Source organism: Vicugna pacos, chromosome 33 (assembly GCF_048564905.1).
Source record: "Vicugna pacos chromosome 33, VicPac4, whole genome shotgun sequence".
Classification (NCBI taxonomy): Eukaryota; Metazoa; Chordata; class Mammalia; order Artiodactyla; family Camelidae; genus Vicugna; species Vicugna pacos.
Window position 1 is genome coordinate 1,517,574 of NC_133019.1, and position 24,122 is coordinate 1,541,695.

The following is a 24,122-nucleotide window of genomic DNA, read 5'->3' on the forward strand; positions in this document are numbered from 1 at the left end:
ATCGGTGAGAAACTCAACCAGGACGATGGTGACGAGAAGTACCTTTAGAGAAGGAACCTTGCTATCTTCCAAGCCGAGCTGCAGGCCTGGAGGCAGGACAAGGTGGACACAAGACCAGGGCTCACGTCGGCCTTTGTGACGCTGCAGGTAGACACCCGGCCAGGAGAGGCTAGCTGTCCCTGCTGACACATGGCACCACTGCTGCCTCCCTCCTCATCAGCACCATCACCTTCGCGACTGCAGCTCACTCCGTGCTTCCTGCCCACCAGGTGCCCTGCTCAGCCTTGCTTTATTGAAACCTCACAACACAGTGCATTTAGCTACCACGATCACCTGTATTTCGCAGGTGCAGAAGCCAGAGCTTGAAGAGGTGGCCCCAGATCCCTCAGCGGGATGGGAGCAGAGCTCCAGAGCTCTGCTCCTAACCACTAAGATATGATGCCATTGAAAAGAAATTCTACAGCACAATCTCAGGGTAACTGCAATGGCTGGTGGGGTCTAGGGGAGAAAGCAGCTGATCCCCATTGACAAATCGGTGAAAATTTCACCAAGTTTTAGAGGATGTATTTTAAGGAAGGATTGAGAATTTTCAGGAAAAGAAATGTGAAAAAACCAAAAAAATTCCCGGCTGGAACAACCTGTGTGGAGTCAAAGCATTAGAAAGTCTGGCTTGCCCAGGACATGGTGGCCAAGTCGGGGCGGTTGGCTTTGCGAGTGACTTTCTGGAAGCAGAGGCTGAGCTGGGGGCTACGATGGTTCCTACACAAGCCAGGGTCCACCGGAAGGAGTGAGCGCGAGAGCAGAGCGGAACTGTCAGCAAACTGCATTCCCAACGTCGGTGCTCCCTCTCAGGCCGCAGTCAGTGACGCCTGCTTCAGTTATCCCGCTGCCCCCGCCGCACACACACGCCTGCCTCCTGCCTCAGCCAGACGCTCACAGAGCCGCTCCCTCCCTGAGCGCCCTGTACGTGCTGTGCTGATGGGCACACCCTTGGCAAATCAGGCAATCTGAAATTATTATTGGGAGCAACATTCATCTAAAAACTATGCTCTATGAAGATGTACAGGCTGGCACCTCCTCTTTGTTGAAGTGTCGTTGACTCACGGTGTCGTGTTACTTTCCAGAGTACAGCACAGTGATTCAGTCTTACATATTTATACGTGTCTTCTTTTTCATGTTCTTTTCCACTATAGGTTGTTACAAGCTATTGAGTATCATCCCCTGGGCTCTGCAGTAGGACCGTGTGGTTTCTCTATTCTGTACACAGTATTTTGTGTCTGCTAATCCCAAACTCCTAATTTACCCCTCCCCCACTTTCCCCTTTGGTAACTGTAAGTTTGTGTTCTATGTTTGGGAGTCTGTTTCTGTTTCATAAATAAGCTCATTTACGTCATTTTTTTAAGATTCCACATATAGGTGATACCACGTGATATTCGTCTGTCTTCGTCTGACTCACTTCACTTAGAATAACGATCTCCAGTTTCATCCACGTTGCTGCAAATGACATTACTTCATGCTTTCTTATGGCGGAGTACTATCCCATTGCATAAGTACACCACGGCTTCTTTATCCAGTCGTCTGTTGATGGACAGCTTCCTTGTCTTGGCTGTTGTAAATAGCTAACACTTCCTTTTGTGTGCAAAGAATCATTCTCATGTATTTGTTTTCTCCTCTGTTTCCTTCCAGTTCCTCCCCAGATCATGAACATCTCCTCAGACGTCACCGTGAATGAGGGGAGCAGCGTGACCCTGCTGTGTCTGGCTATCGGCAGACCAGAGCCAACCGTGACGTGGAGACACCTGTCAGTCAAGGGTAAGGCACCCACCTGTAGGAGGGTTTCAGAGTTAGTATATTGAAGACTCGCTTCTAGTGCACAGCAACACTTCAGGAATCAGAAAGCAGTGCAGAGCTTGTAACGTAGTCTGTAAAAGCAAGCAGAGCGCGTGCGTCAGTCACTAGGCGCTCTTTTCCAGAAGAAGGATTTATAGAGACATTTTATCAAATTATTCGCAGTCCTTTTCATGACCATAGATGGCTTTCGTTTTCCCAACTGTGAAGGGCAGAGGTGCCGTAAGAATAACGTCCAGCAAAGATACTGATGTCTCAAGGTGGAGATGATGCTTGGGGTGGGTGGATGGTTTGTCCCGTCCTGAAGGAGAGAGCGAGGAAGCTAGAAATGCTGGTGTTACTGTGCATCCAGGGGACAAAGGGCCTCCTCCTCCATGCTTTCAGGACTCCAACCCCAAGTGGAAGGAGGATGATGAAAGTGCTGGGCGCACCTGGGCATGCCTGTGCTGGGCACTCGGTGGTTGGTTTAAAACAGTAGCTCTGATCACCTCCAACCTGATAGGGAGGGAGCCTGATAGTGAGGGAGCGGGCCTCACCCTGTTGGAAGTAGAGCTCGCTCCACGTTGAACTTGAAGGAATGGGCAGAGGTCACAAGGCATGTTTACAGCCCGATTAGAAACTGTGACTGATTCCAGAAATGATTCAAGAGGCAGGCGCTTTCTCGGGCATTAGAAAATCTAAACATGAAGCCAGGGAAGAAGACGACGTGTGGACTGTGCCTGTGTGTGAGGTAGGAACCGTGCAGACCTGGAGGAGAACCTACGGGTAAGCCTCAGTGATGCTGAGGGGACGAAGGCAGCCAGGTCGCTAGAGGCTCTGAGTGTAAAGGAGAAAAGGGCAAGTCTGGGTTTGCATCGTTTCTGTGTGGTTGCTATAACAAAGTGCTACACATTTCCTGGCTTAAACAACAGAGACATATTTCCGCGTAGTTCTGGAGGCTGGAAGCCCACGATCAAGGCAGAAGGACGGGCGCCTTCTGAGGCCTATGAGGGGCGTCTGCTCCACGCCTCTCCCCTAGCTTCCGGTGGTCGTCTGGCCTTTGGTATTTTCCCACTTACAGGTGATCACCGGACCCCCGCCTTTGTTGTCACATGTCCTTCTTCCTGTGTGCGTGTCTGTGTCAAAGTTCCCCTTGTTATAAGGGCATCAAACATACGGGGTTAGGGCTCACAATAATGGCCTCACATTATCCTGATCGCCTCCTTAGAGACCCCATTTCCACATAAGGTCACATTCTGGCGCACTTTGGTTAGGACTTCAAGGTACCTATTTTTTTCTTTTTTGTTTGGTTGGAGGGGATGAAATGCAGCTCATAACTGGCTTCATCAAAATTAAAAACACCATTAAGAGTGACTGCAAAGACAGGCCACAGACTGAGCGAACACAGACGCATACAAAGGTCTGACAAAGAATTCACATCTGCGCTGTATAACGAACGAATTCTTACGCCATCACTCTCAAAACCCACCTTGAAATACAAGACATTTCAACAATTTACAAAAGAAGATGAATGGAATGAGCACATGAAAATATGGTCAACATATTTTTCAGAAACGAAAATTAAACTGTGATGAAAAACCACCAGACAGCTACTAGGATGACAGAAATCGAGAAGGCGGACATCATCAAGTGGCGGTGAGGGTGTGGGGCAGCTGGAGCTCCTGTACGTCGGCCCTGGGGCTGTAAGATGCTGCAAGTGCCGTGGAGAGCAGCTTGGCGCTTTGCTGTAAAGTGAGACAGACACTTGGCAGGTCACCCAGCAGTGCCACTCCTAGGAGTTTACCAAAGATAAGTAAAAACACACGTCCAAGCTTCACGTTGCATAGAGGCTCTCACGGCAGCTTCACTGAGCATGGCCTCAGACTAGAAACAGCCCCAAACCCTCAACAGGTGAGCAGTTAAACTGCGGTGTGTTTAAACACGGAAGGCTTCTCAGCAATTACAAGGAGCAGACCGCGGGTGCACGCAGCAAAATGGATAGATCTCAAAACATCACCGTAAAGTAAGCAAAAGAAGCAAAAAAACACGTGGTGTGCGGTTCCAGCTGCCTGGAGTTCTAGAACAGGCAAAAGCGAGTCTACACGACTGAAGCCACGTCGGGGTTGCCCAGGGTAGTGGCCTGGGGTGACTGACTGCAAAGGGGCGCGGGGGCTTTTGGGGGTGATAGAAATCTTGAGCACGGTGGTGGCTATTTGGTGCTTGAATTAGTGAAGAAGAACCGAACTGCACACTAAAAACAGGTGCATTTTGTTGTTTGTGAATTCAATTTCAATCAAGTTTGAAAATTAGACCTATAGAGATGCAAGAAATAATGGCCTGAAAATGCCCCCCTAATTTAGGGCATCAGTGACACGAGCAGCACTCACCCACGAGAGGCTGGATTTGTTACTGGGAGCATCATGCAAGCGTTCACTGTCTCGTGTCCTCCAGGGAAACTGAGGACGCATATTTCAGCCCCTGCCTCGCTATAGGAGAGGGAAACGATAATAAATCCGCCAGACATCCTTTGCACGAAGACCTCGGATATTGAAACCTAAAATGTCAATATTATAAAGTAATATTAACAAGAATATTAAAGCAGACATAAGGGACACCACAGAGCTCAACTTTAATATAAACACGGCGATAGCGTGTGTTCCCAGAGATACAAGCTCTTGGAAATTTTGCTTAAAGTCAGGGAGAGTTTTGATTTACATTATACACAAAAATATGTCTAACCATCAGACCAATTTCTACATGCTTGGTAAAGTCAGATGTCTTTATAAGTGCTTGGAGTCCCAGAATGCATTTATTTAATCCTAAACACATTGTTCTCTCAGCCTAGGAATCTTTTGAAAGGCACTTGGACTTGGTGTAAATGTTTTAAAGCAATCCTTTATAGTGGTTCAGCGGTACAGTCTCCCTCAAAGTAAGGAAGATTCATCCATATTCCTAGTGTTTTATATCACATAATAGTTGTAATTCAGCCTCAAAAAAACCCCCAAATCCCAAATTTACATTCTCTCTCCCTTTAAGTCTCCCAGCCGGGGCTCCATGGTCAAGCTCCCCTTTGTTTTTTTCCAGAGCTCTGGCCTTCACTTGGGGCCTCTCATTTCCCCCATTGTTCCCCCGCCACTGCGCTCAAGCTCAAAGACATTCAGACTTAAAGCGTTGTTTCCCAAGTTTGAAAAGCCCTGGAGCCTGGAGGGCTTGCAGGTTTAAATCTGTCCCTCCAGAGTGATCAGCAGTGTTTATTTTCAGAAGGGCTCTCCTCCTCACTTGGTCTCGAGGCGACTTTGGGAAGTTGTTTTGAAGGTTTAGTAGAGCAGCCAGTGTAACGTGAACATCAGATCGCACTTTTAGGGCCATCGGCTGTATCAGGGGCAGCAAGCAAGAACAAGGAATAGAAGCCGGAACGGCACGTCCTGTGAAATCCCAGGACTGCGTCGGAGAACACAGCTTACTGGACAGCTGCGTTCCCCAAATGCGGGTGCAGTATTTGAAATCTGTGGCTGAAATTTGGGGATCTATATAATAGGAATCAATAAATAAGGTTTCACTTAGAGAAATCATATTTTAATGAGCAGATTACTGAAGAGTAAGAACAGCAGTTATGGTTAAAACGACAGACCAAGCATGTTCCGCCAACCTCTAGAAGTTATAGAAAAGGGGTAAAGATAAATGAGCCAAAAAATCCATTATCACACTGGAGAATAGTGATGGTTTGTGGATCAGAAACGATGAGGAACCTCTGAAATATAAAAAGAACGTAGACTAATGGAAGAAAAACGCGAGGCTCAAAAACCAGGAACAGGATCTGTGCCTGAAATGATAGTTGGAAAAGGAAGGATTTTAGGTCACGGTGCTGGAAAATGTTGAAAACTGATCGGGGCTGAGGGGAGGGAGTGGGGGAAACCTGGTGGCATTTGCCAGTTCCCATGGTGTCAATATTCAATATAAAATACAATCTAAAAGTAGTCTTTTCAGGTTTTCATTTCCTCTTTAAAACAAATAAACGACCAAACCAAAAACAAGCCCTTCTTAGGAAAGCAGAGGGAACTTTTTTTAATCGCCGTGATTACAGATGTAAAGGTTCGCAGCGCTTCTGACCTCCAGACAGACGTGCAGCTGGGGTCCTCCAGGCCTCCCACCTCCTTTGCGATATTGACAGACGTGCCAGGATCCCCAGAAACCGGGCACTCATCCCCACAGGACATGCGCCTCGCTTCCGAGGAAAGCTGGAGGTCTTCACAGGACTGTGATTAGTAAGCATGGGAAACATCTCAAAGAAAAGTGCTGTGTACACACACGTTCGTGGTGTGTTTGACATGCAGACCCCAGGGCATTTGACCAAGTATCTATTCTTTAGCCTTAGATGTAAACGTTATGCTCAATTTGCTTTCAGTAGCAGATAATGGCTTTTGAAAAAAAAAATTATTCACGTGGATTTGCTAGAGAAGATGGTGCTTGTTTAATAGACGTCACACACACAGTTCTGCCCTGGGCGACCTACAGCTTGGAAGCTAGGATGCTGACCTGACTGGTGGCACGCCAGCGAGAAGCGGGCAGGTCCCGGAACAGGCAGGCGGGGCGGGGCGGCCAGGAGCCAGTGGGTGGAATGCACGGTGCCACCGGTGATTCCGCGAATGAATCTATTTTCCCTTCTTGAAGGACAGGAGAAGCAGCCCTGCGCCAGCACCCCATAAATGTAAAAATGTAAATAATATAGAAGCAATGTCGGAAGGAGGGAGTGGAAGCAGAGACCGCTCACGCCGCTGCGTTGGAAGGAGGGTCTTCCCTCCTCTCAGGGCGCCCTGGGGACCCACCGCAGTGCCCACGCCATTGCCCACGCCACGTTTGGAAAGGCCAGATGTTTGGGGACAGTGATAAAGTCTTCTCTTCCGTTTCCTCTCCGTGGAGGTTTCAGGATGACAGCAGTTCACCTGGGAGGGAGTGGCTGCTGCAGTGGACTCACAGCGATGCCTCCGGGAGCAGGGGAGCGAGTTATTTGAGAGAAGTGAATTTTCCAGGGAACCGAAGCTGACTCCACGCATTGGCCTGAGTCAGTTTTAATGGAAGCCGTTTAAAATGAATCACGTTTCTCCTCTGTTTCCTTGAATGCGATGGATGTCGCTGGGCTCATCTTTAAAATGCAGTATCAACATCGCGCACATCGACCGTACGTCAGCGTGTGGGGACTGGGGTGACGGGGGACATGGCCCTAAAGTCCTGTCGAAACTCTTGCTTCTGTTTTTTGATGGTTGCTCTGTCTTCCCTTCCTTCTCTCAAATCACTCTTGTCAGGGTTTCCTAAAGCCCAGCCGTGCCCTGCAGCCGCCGCATGGCTTCTGACGCCCTGTTCTAACTGTCCTGAGCGGGACTCCACGGACCGGGCTGGTGCGTCCTGAGCAAGAACGCAGTGGTGGGAGAGCGCCTCCTCCGCGGAAGGGCCGTGCGCTTGCTCCACCGTGATGGGTGTGGTGCGCGGCCCGCGGGCTGGGGGCGGGCTGGGTGTGGGAGGCTTCCTTCTAGACGTGGCAGGTGGCCAGGTGGGTGAATTCCACGGCAGGGAGGAGAGCTAGTTCCGGGAGATGGGCAGCCTCGGTTCTGAGCGGGCTGAGCGGGGCCCTGTGCCGCCCGCTCGCCGCGCCGGGTGCTGAGGCTGGGAGCTGTCCCGCCGCAGGACGGCGTCGCCTACAGCTCGAGACGTTCCTGAGAAGGCAGCCCTGAAGGAAACTGCCGAGTCCTTGACATTCCAAAGAAAAGAGGCGCTACCTCCCTCTCCTGGGCGGGTGTCAGTTCCGTGGGGCTGGCAGTGTTGGCTTAGACACAGAACTAGACCTCGGGTCCTCGTAGACCTGGAATTGAAATCTGGCCGGAACAGCTAACAACCTGAGTGCCTTTAGGAAAATCACTGTGTCTCCGGGATCCTCGGTCTCCTAGGCTGCAGAGCGGGGCTGCTTATGCCAGATTCCTCTGATTAGCATCAGGGCCAACAGAGGGGCGCGCACGGCTTGTCGTCCAGCTGGACTCACACGGAGGAGCTGTCCCGCAGCTCTTTCTAAACTGCGTTGTGCCGTGTTTCAACTTGAATAACTACTCGGCCTCGTCGCAGCCTACAGCCAGCCTGAGATCTGCCTGTGATGACGTCGTGATGCGTGCTTGCCCTGTGCCAAGCCCTGTTACACACCTCACGTGTCCAATCTGATGCCCCAGCAGCCCTGAGAGGAGAGCGCTGGCACTCATCTCTGTGCCTTTTATCCCTATGCCCGTCCTACACCTGTTCCTCCCTTGTCTTTGCCTCTTGCTCTTTACCGTCTTGGGTCATTCGTGAGTGATTCAGTCCTAAAAGTTCAGAATGACACAGCATTTTATTTGTAACAGATAAACTGGGAGACGGTCCAAACGGCCTTCAGGGGGGCCTGGTTAAACAAACTGCGTCACATCCACACCTCGAGATGCTCTTCAGCCGTAAAGAGCGGAGCAGCACTGGCACACTCAGCGTCCCAGAGGGGCCTCAGGGGGCTGTGCACGCGCACAGAGTCAGGCTGCAACGGCGGCCTGCTGGGCGATTCCGCTCGCAGGACATCCCCCAGAACGGAGCAATCATAAAGCTGCAGTGGTGCCAGAGCCTGGGGCAGGGGAGGGGAGGGGCCACACAAAGGAGTGCTTTGCAGTGAAGGAAGAGCTCCACATCTTGATTGTCGTGGTGGCTGGAGGCATCGATTTGCATGATGCAATGTTAGAACTATACACAAAGGCATAAAATCAGGTACAAACGCTGGTGAGATCTAAGGAGGCCCCGTCACGTGGTGAATCACGTTGCGCCGTGTCAGTCACCCGGTTTTGAAAAGGTGCCTTAGTTATTTAAGATGCTGCCGCTGGTGGGCGGAGGGGCAGGGCCGGTAATGACTATGTGAGGCCCCCCTCTGCTATTTTTGCAACTTCCTGTGAATCAATAATTATTTCCAAATAAAAGGTTAAAAATAGGAATAATAAGTAAAACGAATGTCAAGGTTCCCACTAATGACATGCTTACGTAACAACGCTTTGTTCATGAAATATTTTTACAGTGCATCGTTTCAAGTGAGTCTATGGCAACTCTCTAAAATAGGTCGGAGAGGAAATATCCTGCCTATTTCTTGGGCAAAGAAACAGGCTTGGAAAGGCTCAGCGACAGTGAGCGCCCCCGGGGAACTGCAGTGGCGGAGGTCTTGAGAGAGACCGCAGCCCTGGTTTTCAAGTCTGTCCGAAGGCAGCTCCCGTGGCTCGAGGCTGGGACAGGAACTGCCTAATGTGATGTATTTGATCCAATGCTGCTTGTTACCCGGGGCGCCCGAAGACGCCCCCTGGCTCTGAGCCTCACGGTTGCTCCTGCATCCCTGTCCCTACCCCCACGTTGACCTCCCTGCGTCTGGACAGTTTCTAGCCACCGCTCAGTCTTGGGCGACCAAGACCACAGCCTCCAAATGAGGGCCGCAGCCGTGCCGCTGTCGGCGGTGGCTCTGCTGCTTCTCGGCTTCAATGAAAAGCAACCTGCTGAGACCTGCTGACCTCAGCTCTCTCCTACGCCTCCCCAGGATCAAGTTTCAGCCGCTGGGGAACCCAGTGCATCACTCACTGAGGCTACTCCTCGGTCTCTCTGCAAGGCAGCCAGGGTCCTCGTTTCTAGTCTGAAGTCGTGCTTAGAGCCTAATTAACCCCCCCGAGTGTGGGAAGGAGGTGCCTGAGATGAGAAATCAAGGTTACCCGGATCCTGCTCAGTCGAACAGTTATGGGCAAACAAGCTGTTCCTCTCATATTTTTGCAAAGCAAATTTATGTTCACTAACTTTGGTTCTTGTTGTAAACGAGAAGTGTGTGAAGGTCTAGCAAGGCGCCTTCACCATATGGGTCCCCATATGTTTTCCTCCTGTGCTTGCGTACATTTTCGCTTTGGCACGCACATGTGCCTGTAGTTTTGCAACTTAACAATATTAAAACTAATCCCATTTATGCTCCTTTTGGGCAAGTTGATGGAGTCATAAATTCCTGAGAATCTCTTCTTTGGGAGGCGGGAGATCTTTCGTGTGAGTGGAGGGAGGGCAGAGTGAGCCCTCCTGGCGGACGGACGCAGGCAGCCAGCATCACAGCGGGCCCCGGCCTTGGCTCCGAGGCGGGGATCGGAGCCGGGAGCGCTTGGAATGTGGGCTTGCCAGGCCTCGGTGGTGTCCCTGTCTCTTCCTCCCCGGGCGGGGAAAGCCCTCGCTGAGAAACGGATAACGATCCCCTAGGGCTCTCATTCTGAGAGCCCAGGTAACTTGCCTTAGCACAAGCATCATGGCGTCTGGAGATGTGACTAAATGCTGCTCGCTGAACGCCGAGTCAATAAACCGCACGCACCAGAAGCGGGGCAGCTGGGAGTCAGGGCTACACGGAAGTGACGCTTAGCTTGTTCGCTGGGTTTTGGGTTTTTTTTTAGATTATAAAAATAAGAGTGGATATTAACGTGTATCATACCAACTAACACAAAAGTAAAATTAGAATTGGAAAGGCAGCCACCGCTGCCTGCCGTCTGCCGCAAGGCTTCCTCTCTGCAACTGCTCTATCAAATTATGCCGCTGAAATCAGCTGGACACTGGTGAAATTGAGACCCGCTTCACAAGGACTGTGGATCTAATTGGCCTCAGCGGTGGGGCCGTGGTGACTTTTGCTGCTGAACAAAAATTGTAGGCTTCAACAGGGAGTAAGTGGCCTGGCGCCACACACACGCGCCCAGCCTCCTCTGGGGACACTGCACTAACATTCAGCCACGGAGCTCCTTCATCGGGGCAGACGTGGAAGGGACCTCAGAGAGTCTGTTCCCTCCCTCCCTCCTGGGCGCGCAGCCTTGATGGTCGACTGGAGGGACCTCCTGGCCCGGCTGTGCACCTGCAGCTCCTGGTTTTTTCCTTTTCCACAGTCATTCACGTCTCTCTCTAAACACCTCTCCGTCTCTAGGACAAAAGTTCCTTTCTCGCTCCAGCTGCTTCACCGTGGGGTTTTAATCACTCACAGCCAGTGACCTGATTAAATTCACCATGATATGTAAGGCAGGATGGAAGCGAGGTGAACAGAGCACCGTGCCTGCTCTGAGCCCAGAGGGGAGTGCGGGAGGGACACGTAATCGTGACGTGGCCACAGGGTGTGGTTGGGGCCGCACTGCCTCTGAGAAAGCCGCTTTCTACGTCGGGCCCAACAGAGATGGCAGGACTGCCTGGGATCCTGATAACTCAGGAGCGCTGGTGGGGGATGCTGAGGGGCTCAACCTCTAAGTCAGCTAGAACCGGGCAGAGACAGACACGTGGACTCTGGCTGTGGGCTGTGCAGCCATCAGTGGGGGCCGGGGGCCATCACCACCCCAGCCATCGAGTACACAGCAGTCCTCCAGGCAAGCCCAGGGGTCTGGCGCGGGCTTCGCTGGCAGAGGCACTGAGGATACAAGAGTGGCGTCACCCAGCCCCTGCCTGCCCAGCTCTCTCCCGACTCCGGGAGTGGACACGTGCTCTAAGTCACTGCCTCATGGGTTCACTGCCTCTTCCTGGAGTTGCTGTACTCCACCCCGGCCAGAGGAGATCCCTCTCCCCTGCACCACGTGAATCTTTGCGATGCTCTCTGGCACCTGGAGCAGGGCTTTGTGATCAGACAGGGCCTCCTGGGTGAAGGCACGCTTCTCGGGCAATCCTGTGTCTCTCTTCTAGACCCACAGGAAAGCCAGAGGGAGAGCAGTAGGGATCCGCCTGGCCGGGCCTGCAGACCTGGGAGGCACTCTGGACGGCAGAGGGGTTGGGTGGGTGGAGTGAAGGCCGTGTGTGGAGGCGCCCGTCTCTCTGTACTGGGAGGCTGCAGGAGCTCGCAGGCTTCTCACCAGAGCACCCTTCCCCCTTGCCCCGCCGTCTCCTAGTCCATCCTTCTCTAAGACTGCACGCCGAGCTGGGCACCAGGTGGTCTCCCTGCCCAGGCTTCTTTGTCCCACATCTTCACCCACGTGCGAGGGCCCCACCTGACGACATCTCCAGATGATGCTGAGCTGGGGTCTGGAGGATGTTCCTCGATTCCTGACCCATCCTGTCCTCATGGAAAAGCTCTGACTTGTGCTGGAAAACTCATTAGCTCCATAAAGGGGACGCGTGCCCAGAGGTGGGACGACTTAGCCCACCCAGTCCCGTTTGGACCAGCCGTGCCTGTGACCTCAGCACCTCACGCTCCTGAGTTTGTCTGGGCGACACCACAGTTCTGAGCTTCCTCCCTGCAGGCGCGTCCTTCCTGTCTCTCTCCTCAGAGCACCTGCCATCCCCAGCTCCACGGTGCTGGGTCTCAGCTCCTCAGGGAGGAGGTTGAGATGTGGCTCTGGAAAAGGTGGCAGAGGGGGAAATTCTTTCCTCCTTCATTTATGGTAGCAACCGTGCTTTATGAGCTGCCTCGTCCGTGAGACTCAGAGGAGGGAGGGAGAGGGGGAGGAGGAAAGAAGGTGCTTGGAGGATTTAATTGTAGTGGGGCCCTCCAGCCTTAAAAATGGTCCAGCCTCTGAGAGGGAACCCCCACGGGACGCCAGTGGGACCCAGGGGAACTGATCTCATTAAGCAAAACCAGTTGTCACTTTGAATCCGGGGCTTCCCAGCTGGAGGCTGTGATGTTCGCACCCACACAAACAGGGCTGTGGTGAGGGAGGCGGGGAGGGGGTCCAGTGTCCCGTGCATCACCTGAAGTGCGGCCCAGGGGCCCCGGCTCCACTGCCCCCGCAGCCTGCGAAGCCTCATTAGTGAAAGGAGGCAGGCGCTGACGCCTTTTCCGCCTTTTCCTTTTGCTTTTCCTTTTTTTCCTTCTGCTAGTTTTTTTGTGCTGTCCACAGTTTCCCCACTCCAGAGGCCCTTATCGGTGAGTCACCCACCCTGGGGTGCTGGATGTGGTGTTTTTAATGGTACCCTGCACGATCTTGCGTCCTGAGAGTCATGCTTCCTGCGGTAACTGATCTGATGAGAACGGCCGGTCCCCCGCTTCCGGCAGTTCCTTCCTTTCCCCACAGGCTTTGCTCGGCTCACCCGGGCTCCCCACACCATTGCTGTCTGGAAGTGCTTTCATCTCAGGACTCTCTGGGGCCTCCTCCCACTCTGCTACACTGTGCCTGCACGACAGGAACCGGATGCAGTAATTACTGCTGCAGTGAAAGCGTCTGTCTCCCTCGTGGGCAGTAAGGATGCTACCAGCACTGCTGATGACGGAAGGAGCCTCATTTTCAGGCCGTGTGGCTGCAGGGCTCCGGGACCTCACACAGAGCGATACCTGGAGCCGCGTCCTCCTGGGCCGGGCGGTGCCCCAGAGCGCTCACTCTCGCCCCCCCACCCCGGCACGCGTCTCCTGCTCTGACTCCCGGCTCGGCTCAGACTCCCCACAGCACTCTGGACGGGGGTGCGCAGCCCTTCCTGTCCCTGAGGGCGGGGAAGCAGGCGCAGAGGCAGGGGCCCTGGTGCTTTGGGTTGTAGTTTAAGAGTCTCCTGACACGTCCAGCCCCTCTGATCGCAGCTCAGGTGGAATGTTCCTAAAAGACGCAGGCGCCACCTCCAGCTGGAACTGCGCTCCTGAGAGCCCTGGCCGTCCAGGTCCCGGCAGGTGTTCACAGCAAGGACCCTGTGTCATCCTCTGTGCTGACACGTGGGCTGGCGGCCCAGCCCCGTCTGCTGGCGTCCCTGCCCGAAATCACTCAGCCTGCGCCTCGCACCCCCCTGCCTCCGCTCGAGACCTGCTGACCCTCTGAGCTTCGTCTCCCTGGACAACCCCCATGGCGATTTCTGTTCCTTGGCATCTGCCTGAGCCTTCCCTTCTTTCTGGACTCTCCGGACTTACTGTTTGCATACTTTGACTATACGTTTCAGTCGTTTCAATCCTGCAGAACACTGCCATGACACCAGCATCATTGTCACCACCGTTTTCACCATCATCATCCCTGAAATGTAGCGACTTGCTACTTTGATCTCATTTGGCATTCACAAAGAAAAATGCAATGCGATACAAAGGCAGGGACTAGTGCAGGCACTTTTCAGAGGGAGAAACAAGCCTGGGATGGTTGACTTGATGGCAGCTGGAAACAGCATTCTTCCAATTATCGACTTATTTATGGGCCCGTTCAGTTATTCAAGAAAGAGTCAGTGAATGCCTACTACCGGTCAGGGACTGTGCGTGATGCCGGGGTTAGAAAGGTAAACAGCAGTGTGATTTTCCTCAAGGAGCTCTCATTTAGCGAGAGACACCGGCGCAGCCGCATGTAATTACAGCACAGGGTGGTGTGTGCGTGGTCACCGGGGGGGGGGGTCATTTCACTCCAACTGGGAAATACGGGAGAATCAGGGGTGGCTTCTCGGAAGAGGTGGCTACTCATACGACTCTTAAAAATCAGGTAAGAGTTAGTCACAAGAAAGGGAACAACATGAGTGAGGTGGAGGAGAGGAGGGCTATCCTGGGCAGTGGAGACAGCGAGATAAAAGTCATGGAAATGAGAAACAACCTGGTGTAACTGGAAATGTATAAGCAGTTTAGTGTTGCTGGGGCGTAAAGTGTGAAATTTGTGTCACCCCAATAAATTGTCAAACCACTTGGGGCTGGTTCAACCAAAACGCTGCATTACAAGGAGTCGGGTTTGGCCACAAGGAGAAAACAAAAGTATTTTAACGAAAGCTAAATCTTTACCAAAATCTTTCAAAGTGGCCCCAACATGTGGTACATAACAGACAGTAAAATAGCTGGGTGATGCTCTTTTAAGCAGTCTCTCCTCGATGTTCACCTCCATGAGAAGTCCAGGTGACCGGATCTCTAACCTCTCCCCTGCGCTCTCTGCCCGGTCTCCTCTTTCGGTGGTGACCTTCTTGGTCTCCTGAGGTGAATCGCCTCAGCTGCTCGGCTTGCTCGTTCTGCAGCTCTGTTCATCATCCTGGTCAACACGAAGCCTCAGAACCAAGAGAACATCTGCATTTTGTTCATACCTGTATGTGTTGTTGTGCCCACGACGCTGATGTGAGCAGAGGTCAGGTGGGCTGGGGGACGCACACTGCAAGTGCGGAATGGACAGTGACTGGAAGGGAAGAACGCGGTCTTTTTCAGAAGATCACATTTTGGGTCTTCCTCATTTACGTAAAATGAAATGCACCCATTTTTCAGTGTAGATTGGTGAGGGTTTTCTCCTCACAGCTTTATTGGGCCATAATTAACAGAAAGCCCTGAGTAATTTCAAGGGGTGCAGCATAACAACGTACATATATTGCAAAACAGTTGCCACAGTAAGCAGTTCACATCCATCCCCTCATGGAGTTACAGAATTTCTTTTTCTTCATAATGAGGACTTTTAGGATCAGCCACTGTCTTAGCAGCTTTCAGTATACCACACGCAGTGCCAACTACAGCCACCATGCTGTGCACCCTGTCCCCGGGACTGCAAGCTGGAAGTTTGCACCGTTTGACCCTCTTTGTCTAATATCCCATCTCCCTACCCTCACCTCTGCCTGGCAACCGTGAGTCTCATAGCTTCCTACGAGCTGGTTTGTTTGTTTGGAGTCCGTATGTACGTGAGATCGTATAGCACTTGTCTTTCTCTGTCTGACCTGTGACTTAGCATCGTGCCCTAAAGGTCCGCCCATCCGTGCCCAGGGATTTGGGACAAATGTGTACATTTCTGTAACCACCACCACCAACAAGACATAGCCCATTACCATCCATTCAACAATCCCCTGTCTTCACGCCCAAGCCTTACCCTCACCCCAACTGGACACAAACATTGATCTTTTTGGCTGCTATATGTTAGATTTTTTCTCCCTAGTGTTTCATACACAGAGTGTATTTATACTCTAGAAAATACACAAAATTTACATAATCTGAGAATATGTACTTTTTTGTTTCTGACGTCCTTCCCTCAGCTGTTGAGCTGCACTCGTGTTTCTGCGTGCACGTCTTTCCCTCCCATTGCTGAGGGGGTCCCAGCACACGGACACACCAGTGTTTGTCTTCTCATTTGCCAGTTGACGCCCAATGGTTGCTTCTGCTTTTTGTCCACCACGAATAAAGCTGCTATGAATACATCTGTAGCAGGACCGCCCGTGGACACATACTTTCATTTCTCTTGGGTGAATACTCAGGGGTAGAATTGGTGAGCCAGGCAGTTAGTTTATATTTAACTATGCAGGAAACTGCCAAGCTGCTTTCCGCAGCGATGGGCCCGCTTTGCGTTCCTGTCGGCCTTGCATGCACACCCTAGGCATTATGCACCCTTGCCAAAAATGGTTTTCTCTTTTTCAAATATTATCCTTTCTATCAGGTATGTAGGGGAGACACTTTCCAGTCTTAAGTTGTGCTTCTCTGATGATTAATGACATGTGCTTATTGGCCATTTGTGCATCTTCTTTTGTGAGGTGTTGTTTGAAATCTGTGACTACTCTTAATTGCATTGTTTGTCTTCTAATTATTATGTTGTAATAGTTATTAACATATTCTAGATACAAGTCCTAAGTTATATATTTGCATTGAGAATACTTTCTCTCAGCCTGTGTCTTGCTTTCTCATTTTTTGATGGTGCATCTCAGAGAGCCAAAGGTTTTAATTTTGATGAAGTCTAGTTTATTAATATTTTATTTTATAGTTCTGGAATTTTATGTTGTATTTTAAAAATAAGATGTCACCCAAGGTTACCAAGGTTGTTTCCTATGTTTTCTTCTAGAAGCTTTAAAACTTTAGCTTTTTTGTTTAGCTACACAATCCACATGAGTTAATCTATGTCCATGGTGGGAGACTAGTCTTAAAAATGAGATTCATTGTTTTTCTATATGGCTATCCAGTTAATCCAGCACCATCTGTTGGAAGCATTATTCCTTCCAAATGAATTACTTTGGCTTCTTTGTCAAAATCAACTGATTGTTAGAAATGAGTTTCTTTTTGGACTCTCTTATTTTCTCTTAATCTGAATTTCATTCTGTGCCAACATCATACTGTTTTGATCAGTATAGATTTACAGTAAGTCTTAAAATAAGATAGTAAAAGTCACCAACTTTATTCTCTCTTAAAATAACATTCCAGGTGCTTGTATTTTACGTTATTTTAGAATCAGTTTGACAATATCTACCCCCAGACGTTGGGGATAGATACTGCTGGGATTTATAAGGCCAGGGTTACACTGATACCAAAACCAGACAAATAATATTATAGACCATAGCGTTTATGAAAGTAGATGCAAAATTTATAACAACATATTGGCAAATACAATCTTGTAACACAAGAAAGGGATAGTATATTACGAACACATGAGGTTATTCCCAGGAGCGCAAGATTGGTTTAACATTAAATTTTTAACATTATTAATGTTAAACCAACCTTGCACTCCTGGGATAATGTTAAAAATTTAAGCATGCTGCATGTAGATAATGCTGGGATTTTGACTGGAAATACATTGAAATTATACAACAATTTGAGAATGATGACATCTTTTTTTTAACATCTTTTATTGAGTTATAGTCATTTTACAATAATGTTGTATCAAATTCCAGTGTAGAGCACAATTTTTCAGTTATACGTGAACATGCATATATTCATTGTCACATTTTTTTTGCTGTGAGCTACCACAAGACCTTGTATACATTTCCCTGTGCTATACAGTATAATCTTGTTTATCTATTCTACTTATGCCTGTCAGTATCTACAAATATTGAAATCCCAGTTTGTCCCTTCCCATCCCCCACTCCCTTGGCAACCACAAGTTTGTATTCTATGTCTATGAGTCTGTTTCTGTTTTGTATTTATGTTCTTTTTTTTTTTTAAGATTCCACATATGAACGATCTCATATGGTATTTTTCTTTCTCTTTCTGGCTTATTTCACTTAGAATGACGTTCTCCAGGAACATCCATGTTGCTGCAAATGGTGTTCCATTGTCAGTTTTTGTGGCTGAATAGTATTCCATTGTATAGGTATACCACTTCTCCTTTATCCAGTCATCTGTTGATGGACATTTAGGCTGTTTCCATGTCTTGGCTACTGTAAATAGTGCTGCTATGCACATTGGGGTGTAGGTGTCATCCTGAAGTAGGGTTCCTTCTGGATATATGCCCAGGAGTGGGATTCCTGGGTCATATGGTAAGTCTATTCCTAGTCTTTTGAGGAATCTCCATACTGTTTTCCACAGTGAATGCACCAAACTGCATTCCCACCAGCAGTGCAGGAGGGTTCTCCCTTCTCCACAGCCTTTCCAGCATTTGTCATTTGTGGACTTTTGAATGATGGCCATTCTGACTGGTGTGAGGTGACACCTCATTGTAGTTTTGATTTGCATTTCTCTGATAATTAGTGATAGTGAGCATTTTTTCATGTGCCTATTGATCATTTGTATGTCTTCCTTGGAGAATTGCTTGTTTAGGTCTTCTGCCCATTTTTGGATTGAGTTGTTTGTTTTTTTTGTTATTATGTTGTATGAGCTGCTTATATATTCTGGAGATCAAGCCTTTGTAAGTTTCATCATTTGCAAAAATTTTCTCCCATTCTGTAGGTTGTCTTTTTGTTTTACTTCAGGTTTCCTTTGCTGTGCAGAAGCTTGTAAGTTTAATAAGGTCCCATTTGTTTATTCTTGTTTTTATTTCTATTGCTTGGGTAGCCTGCCCTAGGAGAACATTTTTGAGATGCATATGAGATAATGTTTTGCCTATATTTTCTTCTAGGAGGTTTATTGTATCTTGTCTTATGTTAAGTCTTTGATCCATTTTGAGTATATTTTTGTGTATGGTGTAAGGGACTGTTCTAGCTTGACTGATTTACATGCTGCTGTCCAGTTTTCCCAACACCATTTGCTGAAGAGACTATCTTTATTCCATGGTATATTCTTGCCTCCTTTGTCGAAGATTAGTTGACCAAAAATTTGTGGGTTCATTTCTGGGCTCTCTATTCTGTTCCCTTGGTCTATATGTCTGTTTTTGTACCAATACCATGCTGTCTTGATGACTATAGGTCTATAGTATTGTCTGAAGTCTGGGAGAGTTATTCCCCCAGCCTCTTTCTTTTTCTTCAGTGAGGATGATGACATCTTAACAGTGCTGATTTTCCAACCCATAGAATGTATCCTTCCATTTATTCAGGTCTTGTTTCACTTTTCTCAGCAATGATTTTAGCTTTCAGTGTATAGTTCCAAAATATTTCATGGTTTTGATTGCTACTGTAAGGAGTATTTTAAAAATTTCAGTTGCTCATTGAAAATACGTAGAAATGCAACTGACTTTTGTATGTTACCATGCATCTTGTGACATTTCTAAGTTTATTCATTGATTCTAGTAAATTTTTTTAGATTGCCTAAGATTTTTTACATAAATGATTTTGTCTTTTGTGAATGATGGATGTACTTTTTCCTTACCAATCAACATGCTTCATTTCTTTTTCTTGCCTTATTGCTCTGGCTAGGTCCTTCACCAATATAATGTTAAACTCAAATGATGTTGGCTAGCTTCTTGGTTAGAAGAAAACTATAAAGGTTTTTTATGTTTACTCATTGACTAAAATGTTATCTAGGTTTTTCATGGATGGCCTTCATCAAATTGAGGACATTCACTTCTGTTACTAGTTGGTAAAAGCTTTTTTGTTTTTGTCTGTTTCATTCTGTGTGAACTGATGTTGTATTTCCTCAAATGTTTTGTTTGGCATCTATTGAGATGATTATATAATGCATTATAATGAATTATTTATTACGTGAAACCAACCTTGCACTCCTGGGAATAAACTCTTGTGTTCATAAAATACTATCCTTTTTTGAATTACTAAATTTGCCATTATTTTGTTAAAATTTTTGTATCTACTTTCATAAGGGCTATTGGTCTGTAATATTATTTGTCTGGTTTTGTATCAAGGTAATTCTGGCCTTACAAAAAAATTGTTGGGAAATATTTTTTCCCTAATTTATTTTCAGAAACAGTTTGAGTATAATCATCACTATTGGCATTTCAAAGCAGTATTTAATAATAGTAATGATTAATGGGATCCACGTCCTTTTCATCTTTGCAGTAGAAATATTTCTAGTGCTTTTCCGTTACGTATGATGCCTGCTTCAAAGAGCCCCTTATCACATTAAAGAATGCTCTCTGTTTCAATAAAAATACTTAGTTCCCACAAGAATAGGCCTTATCAAATTATCTTTTCTGACAAGTTATGGAAATAATTATACATGTTTTCCTTTGATTAACATGTATATAAATAATGATATTACATTTTGTAATATTGAAACATTCCATTTAATATTTTATTTATTATTTTTGCATTAATTGTCAAAGTAGGAATGTCTGTAGTTTACCAAATGCTTAAGAAACTTGAAAATATTGTTTGTAGGATCATAGCCAAATTAATTGGTAAACTTTCCATGTTTTTTGTACTCTGGATTATTTACATAGAATAAACAATTTATATTCCTTAAGTGTTAGACAAAAATTGGCTATCAACTTATTCAGGTCGAGGCCTAGTTTGTGGATAGTTTTTTGGCAATCTTCTGTAACATGTTGCTGATTCAGAATTTTTACCTCTTGAATTAATTTTGAAAATTGATGTGGTCAATTTTGATAAACGTTTTATGGCTGTCAGGTTTATAAATATATATGTTAATGTGTGAGCACCCAATTATAGGTATCATATAAACATACGTACAACACAAATATAATTGGATACATATACCCACACACACCTAGTTATGTATAATCATATAATATAAAATGCTCCATGAATACCATATATTACACACATATATCCACACTGAGAGAGAATTCTGTTATTCAGACTGTGTGTGGCCATATTGAATTGTTGACCTCCCCAAACTTTGTGTAACCACAAGTGGATACCAGATTTTAATAAGGTATTTTCATGCATTTCTGATATTTTTTGCTTTATGTATTTCATGCATGAAGTTTAAAAATAATTAAAACTTCACTACGCATTGTTCCCTTTATCAATATAAGTGACCCCTTTTTTAGAACTGGATGATTTAATCTTGCATTTAACATTATCTGACATTAATACGGTACTTCATGCTTTGATTTTATTAACATCGAAAGTACACTTGCTCATCTTTTTTAGAAAAACCTACTTGTATTATTCGGATTGAGGTGTGTCTTTTGTAAACAGAGCAGAAATATATTCTGTTTGCCTTTTTTAATCCACTCTGAGCCTCCCTTTCTTCTTCACAGGGAGTTTAACCCGCTTGCAGGCGTGATTAAAGCTGATGTGTTTTCCGCTTTTGTTCTGTCTGGTAGTCTTCATGTTTTATACCTTGTGCTGTTTGAAACACACCTCTTTTTTCGCTTTTATCCTCTGTAGTTCTTGAAGCGAATATATCCTGTTTTTATTCATCCTAGTCCTTTCGTGTAAGGCTCCCAGAAGTGTCTTTAACCTGTGTGAGTCTAATTACTCAGGCTGACGGAAGCGTTGTCCCTGTGCTCTCACCTGAGACGAGACTGGCAGCGCCCTGCCTCCCAGCTCGCCCTGCCCGAGGGCTCTGTGCTTTGGCAGGATCACAGCCTGAAGCTGTAACCCCAGACTCCGGGTGCTGAGCCACCCCTGCTTGCACTTAGCCTGGCTGTGCGGTTGGCAGCAGCTCCTTTGTCTTATCTTCCTCAGTCGGGCTCCCACGAGCCCTGTCACGCCTCCCTTGTGGGTGACCTTTGTTAGCCTGTGCTTTTGTTTCTTCTCTAAATTATTTAGAATACGTGTCAGTGAGCTTCCCAAAAAGATGAGGGAGAGCTGCATTTTCTGATTCTTAAGATATTTATTTCTCCTTCCATGTGATGTGTATCCATGGAAAGCCCGTTTTGCCGCGATGGCTGTGGTAGCGCTGGGGACAGGGACAGGCAGAAGCGCCAGCCTGCGGGGGTGTCCCTTAGGAATGTCCTTTTCTTGACACCAAGTATGAGATCCACAGGTCACGATCTTTATCCTCAAAACTCCTGCAGTTACCATCCCCCGATGTCTGGCATTTGGTGAGGAAGCAGAACCCTCTGTGGCTTTTCTGATTCTTGTAACTTTATGATGAACTCATTTAAAGCTGTTTATGAAGGGTGGGAAGGCCTTCTTTTATGTACCTGCGGGTTTACAGCTCTTCGCTAGAGGCGTGGAAGTGTGTCTCCTAACCGACTTGGCCCCCTGTGTGAGGATCCCACCTCCAGACACACAGCCCTTCTTCAGCACAAGGAAGTGAGTCTTTACTAAATCTCCATTGTTGGGTTTGTGTGCTTTGCTCTGAAGAAACCTAACTATACCCAAGTTGACTCTCCACCCTTCTCCTTCATATTAGTCATCTTTCTCTCCCTCTCTCATTAAATTTTTCTATTTCTTTTTCTGTGTATCCTGGGAGTGCTTCTCAGCCTTGGACTTTATAGCATTGATTTGGCTTTTTGAAGCTTCACGGCTAGTGTGTTTAAAATCCAGTGTAAGGAGTGGGTCTAGCTCAGTGGCACAGCACGTGCTTGGCATGCACCAGGTCCTGGGTTCAGTCCCTAGTACCTGTGTTAAAAAAAAAATAGTAAACAAACAAACTTAATTACCTTCTCACCGCCCCCCACAGAAAAAAATGATTTAAAAAATCCAGTGTAAAGTTTAAGCTTTATTTTTGTTTGAGACCCATCTTGTTCTCCTAATCTGGCTGCTTGGACTTTTTGGTTCATCTTACTGACTTCTTCTTGGATCTTGTGGCATTATTTTTCAGCTTTGTCCTCCGTAAGTCTTTTCATGAGATCATCTTTTCCTGATTCTTTTGAGGTTGTCAGATACTTTTCTAAAATTTTTGTTAGGGCCCCGGAAGTCAATTTTTTTTACTATGGTAAAATATACGCAGTATGGAACTTGCCATCTTGCACTTTACGAGCACGCGTCAGCAGCACGGAGCACGTTCACAATGTTGCGCAACAGAAGCGATTTTTTAACTGGGCTCTTCCTGGAATTCTTGTGTCTTTCCTTTTTTTTTCCTGCAGTATTTTCTCAACACATATTCTCAGAAATGGCCTGCTCTTATAGTCAGTGGATACCTCGTCGCTCCTGACTCCCTGCCTTTGTGTAATATTAGGATCACCTTTTGGTTCCATTCCTGAAATAGGTATAGGGACGTAGAGGTTCACTTCCCAGTGTCAAGCTGGCTTCTCCCTGGTTTGTTTCTGTTTTATTGACATGGTGCTGTTTTCACTGTCCTCTGGAATTTCTGATACGTGGTCATGACTGAAGAAACTGAGTAAATGACACGCAGGCATGTTTATTTGCTAATCTGCTTGGAAGCTGCTTTGATATTGCAAGCCTGTTGTGTTTTCAAAGATAATCTGCTATGATAACCGACTCCCGGAGGCCCTGATGTCCTCACCTCCCAATATTTGGGTCCTCATGTAGCTCCTCACCATGCTGCATCAGCATCCGTCTGGATGACCTTCGCTCACAGCCAAGTGGTGGCACGCGGGCTCCTAGGGCTACACCATAAAGACAGCCTCGCCCCGTGTCTTGCCTTCTCTCTTGGACAGCTCACTCTGAGGGAGACCAGGTGCCCCGACATGAGGTCAGGGAGGGTCCTGCCCACAGTGGGTACTGACTTGCCATGTTGAAAAGGTGGCTCCTCCCTCCCCAGTCAAGCCTGTAGGTGATGCAGACCCTTAACTGCACCCTCATAAAAAACGCTGAGTCAGAACCACCTACATAAGTGGTTCCTAAATTCCTGACTTACAGAAATGGTGTGAGACTATAAATATTTACTGTTTTAAGCCACCAAGTTTTAAGGTAGCATGTTACTGGGCACTAACTAACCAACTAACCAACAAATTAACTACCGTGTCCATTCATTTGAGTTAGCACTGACATTACAAATGGCTGCTCAGTCCTCTCTTGGTTGAAGCCTCATCTGTGCAAGGAGACAGACAGGAACAGAGGATGTAAGCTTCCTTCCTGCCTCCTTTGAAATCTTTGTTTCGGAAAGCTACGTTTTGCCATGAGTTGAAGATACCTCTATTTACTCAGTCCAGCTCAAGTTCCCTTACACATAGTATCATCTCTAGTTAATTTTAGGAAATAGATTATTCCTCAATGAGTATCATTATTCTTTTTTCTGAATTTTTGGAAGTTATTTTAGTAATAAATTAGGGAAGATGCATTTGGCTCTTCTACTTTGATACATTTTTTTCCTAAACTGAAAAAAAAAAAAAACTTCAATACAGTTTTGAAACAGACCTCTCTCCTTTCACGTCACAGGGTACATAAAAGATATCTACATCTTTAGCATGCTTAGTTACTTAAAAAAATCCAACTCA

The 24,122-nt window shown here is 47.2% G+C and overlaps 1 protein-coding gene across 1 annotated transcript in view; it reads left to right on the top strand.

Moving 5' to 3' along the window:
• OPCML (opioid binding protein/cell adhesion molecule like) overlaps nt 1–24,122 on the top strand; it is an 836,651-nt gene that overhangs the window by 749,488 nt on the left and 63,041 nt on the right. The window contains exon 4 of the mRNA XM_031670341.2: nt 1,687–1,812. Coding sequence (XP_031526201.2) covers nt 1,687–1,812 — 126 coding nt within the window. The remainder of the gene's footprint in view (nt 1–1,686; nt 1,813–24,122) is intronic.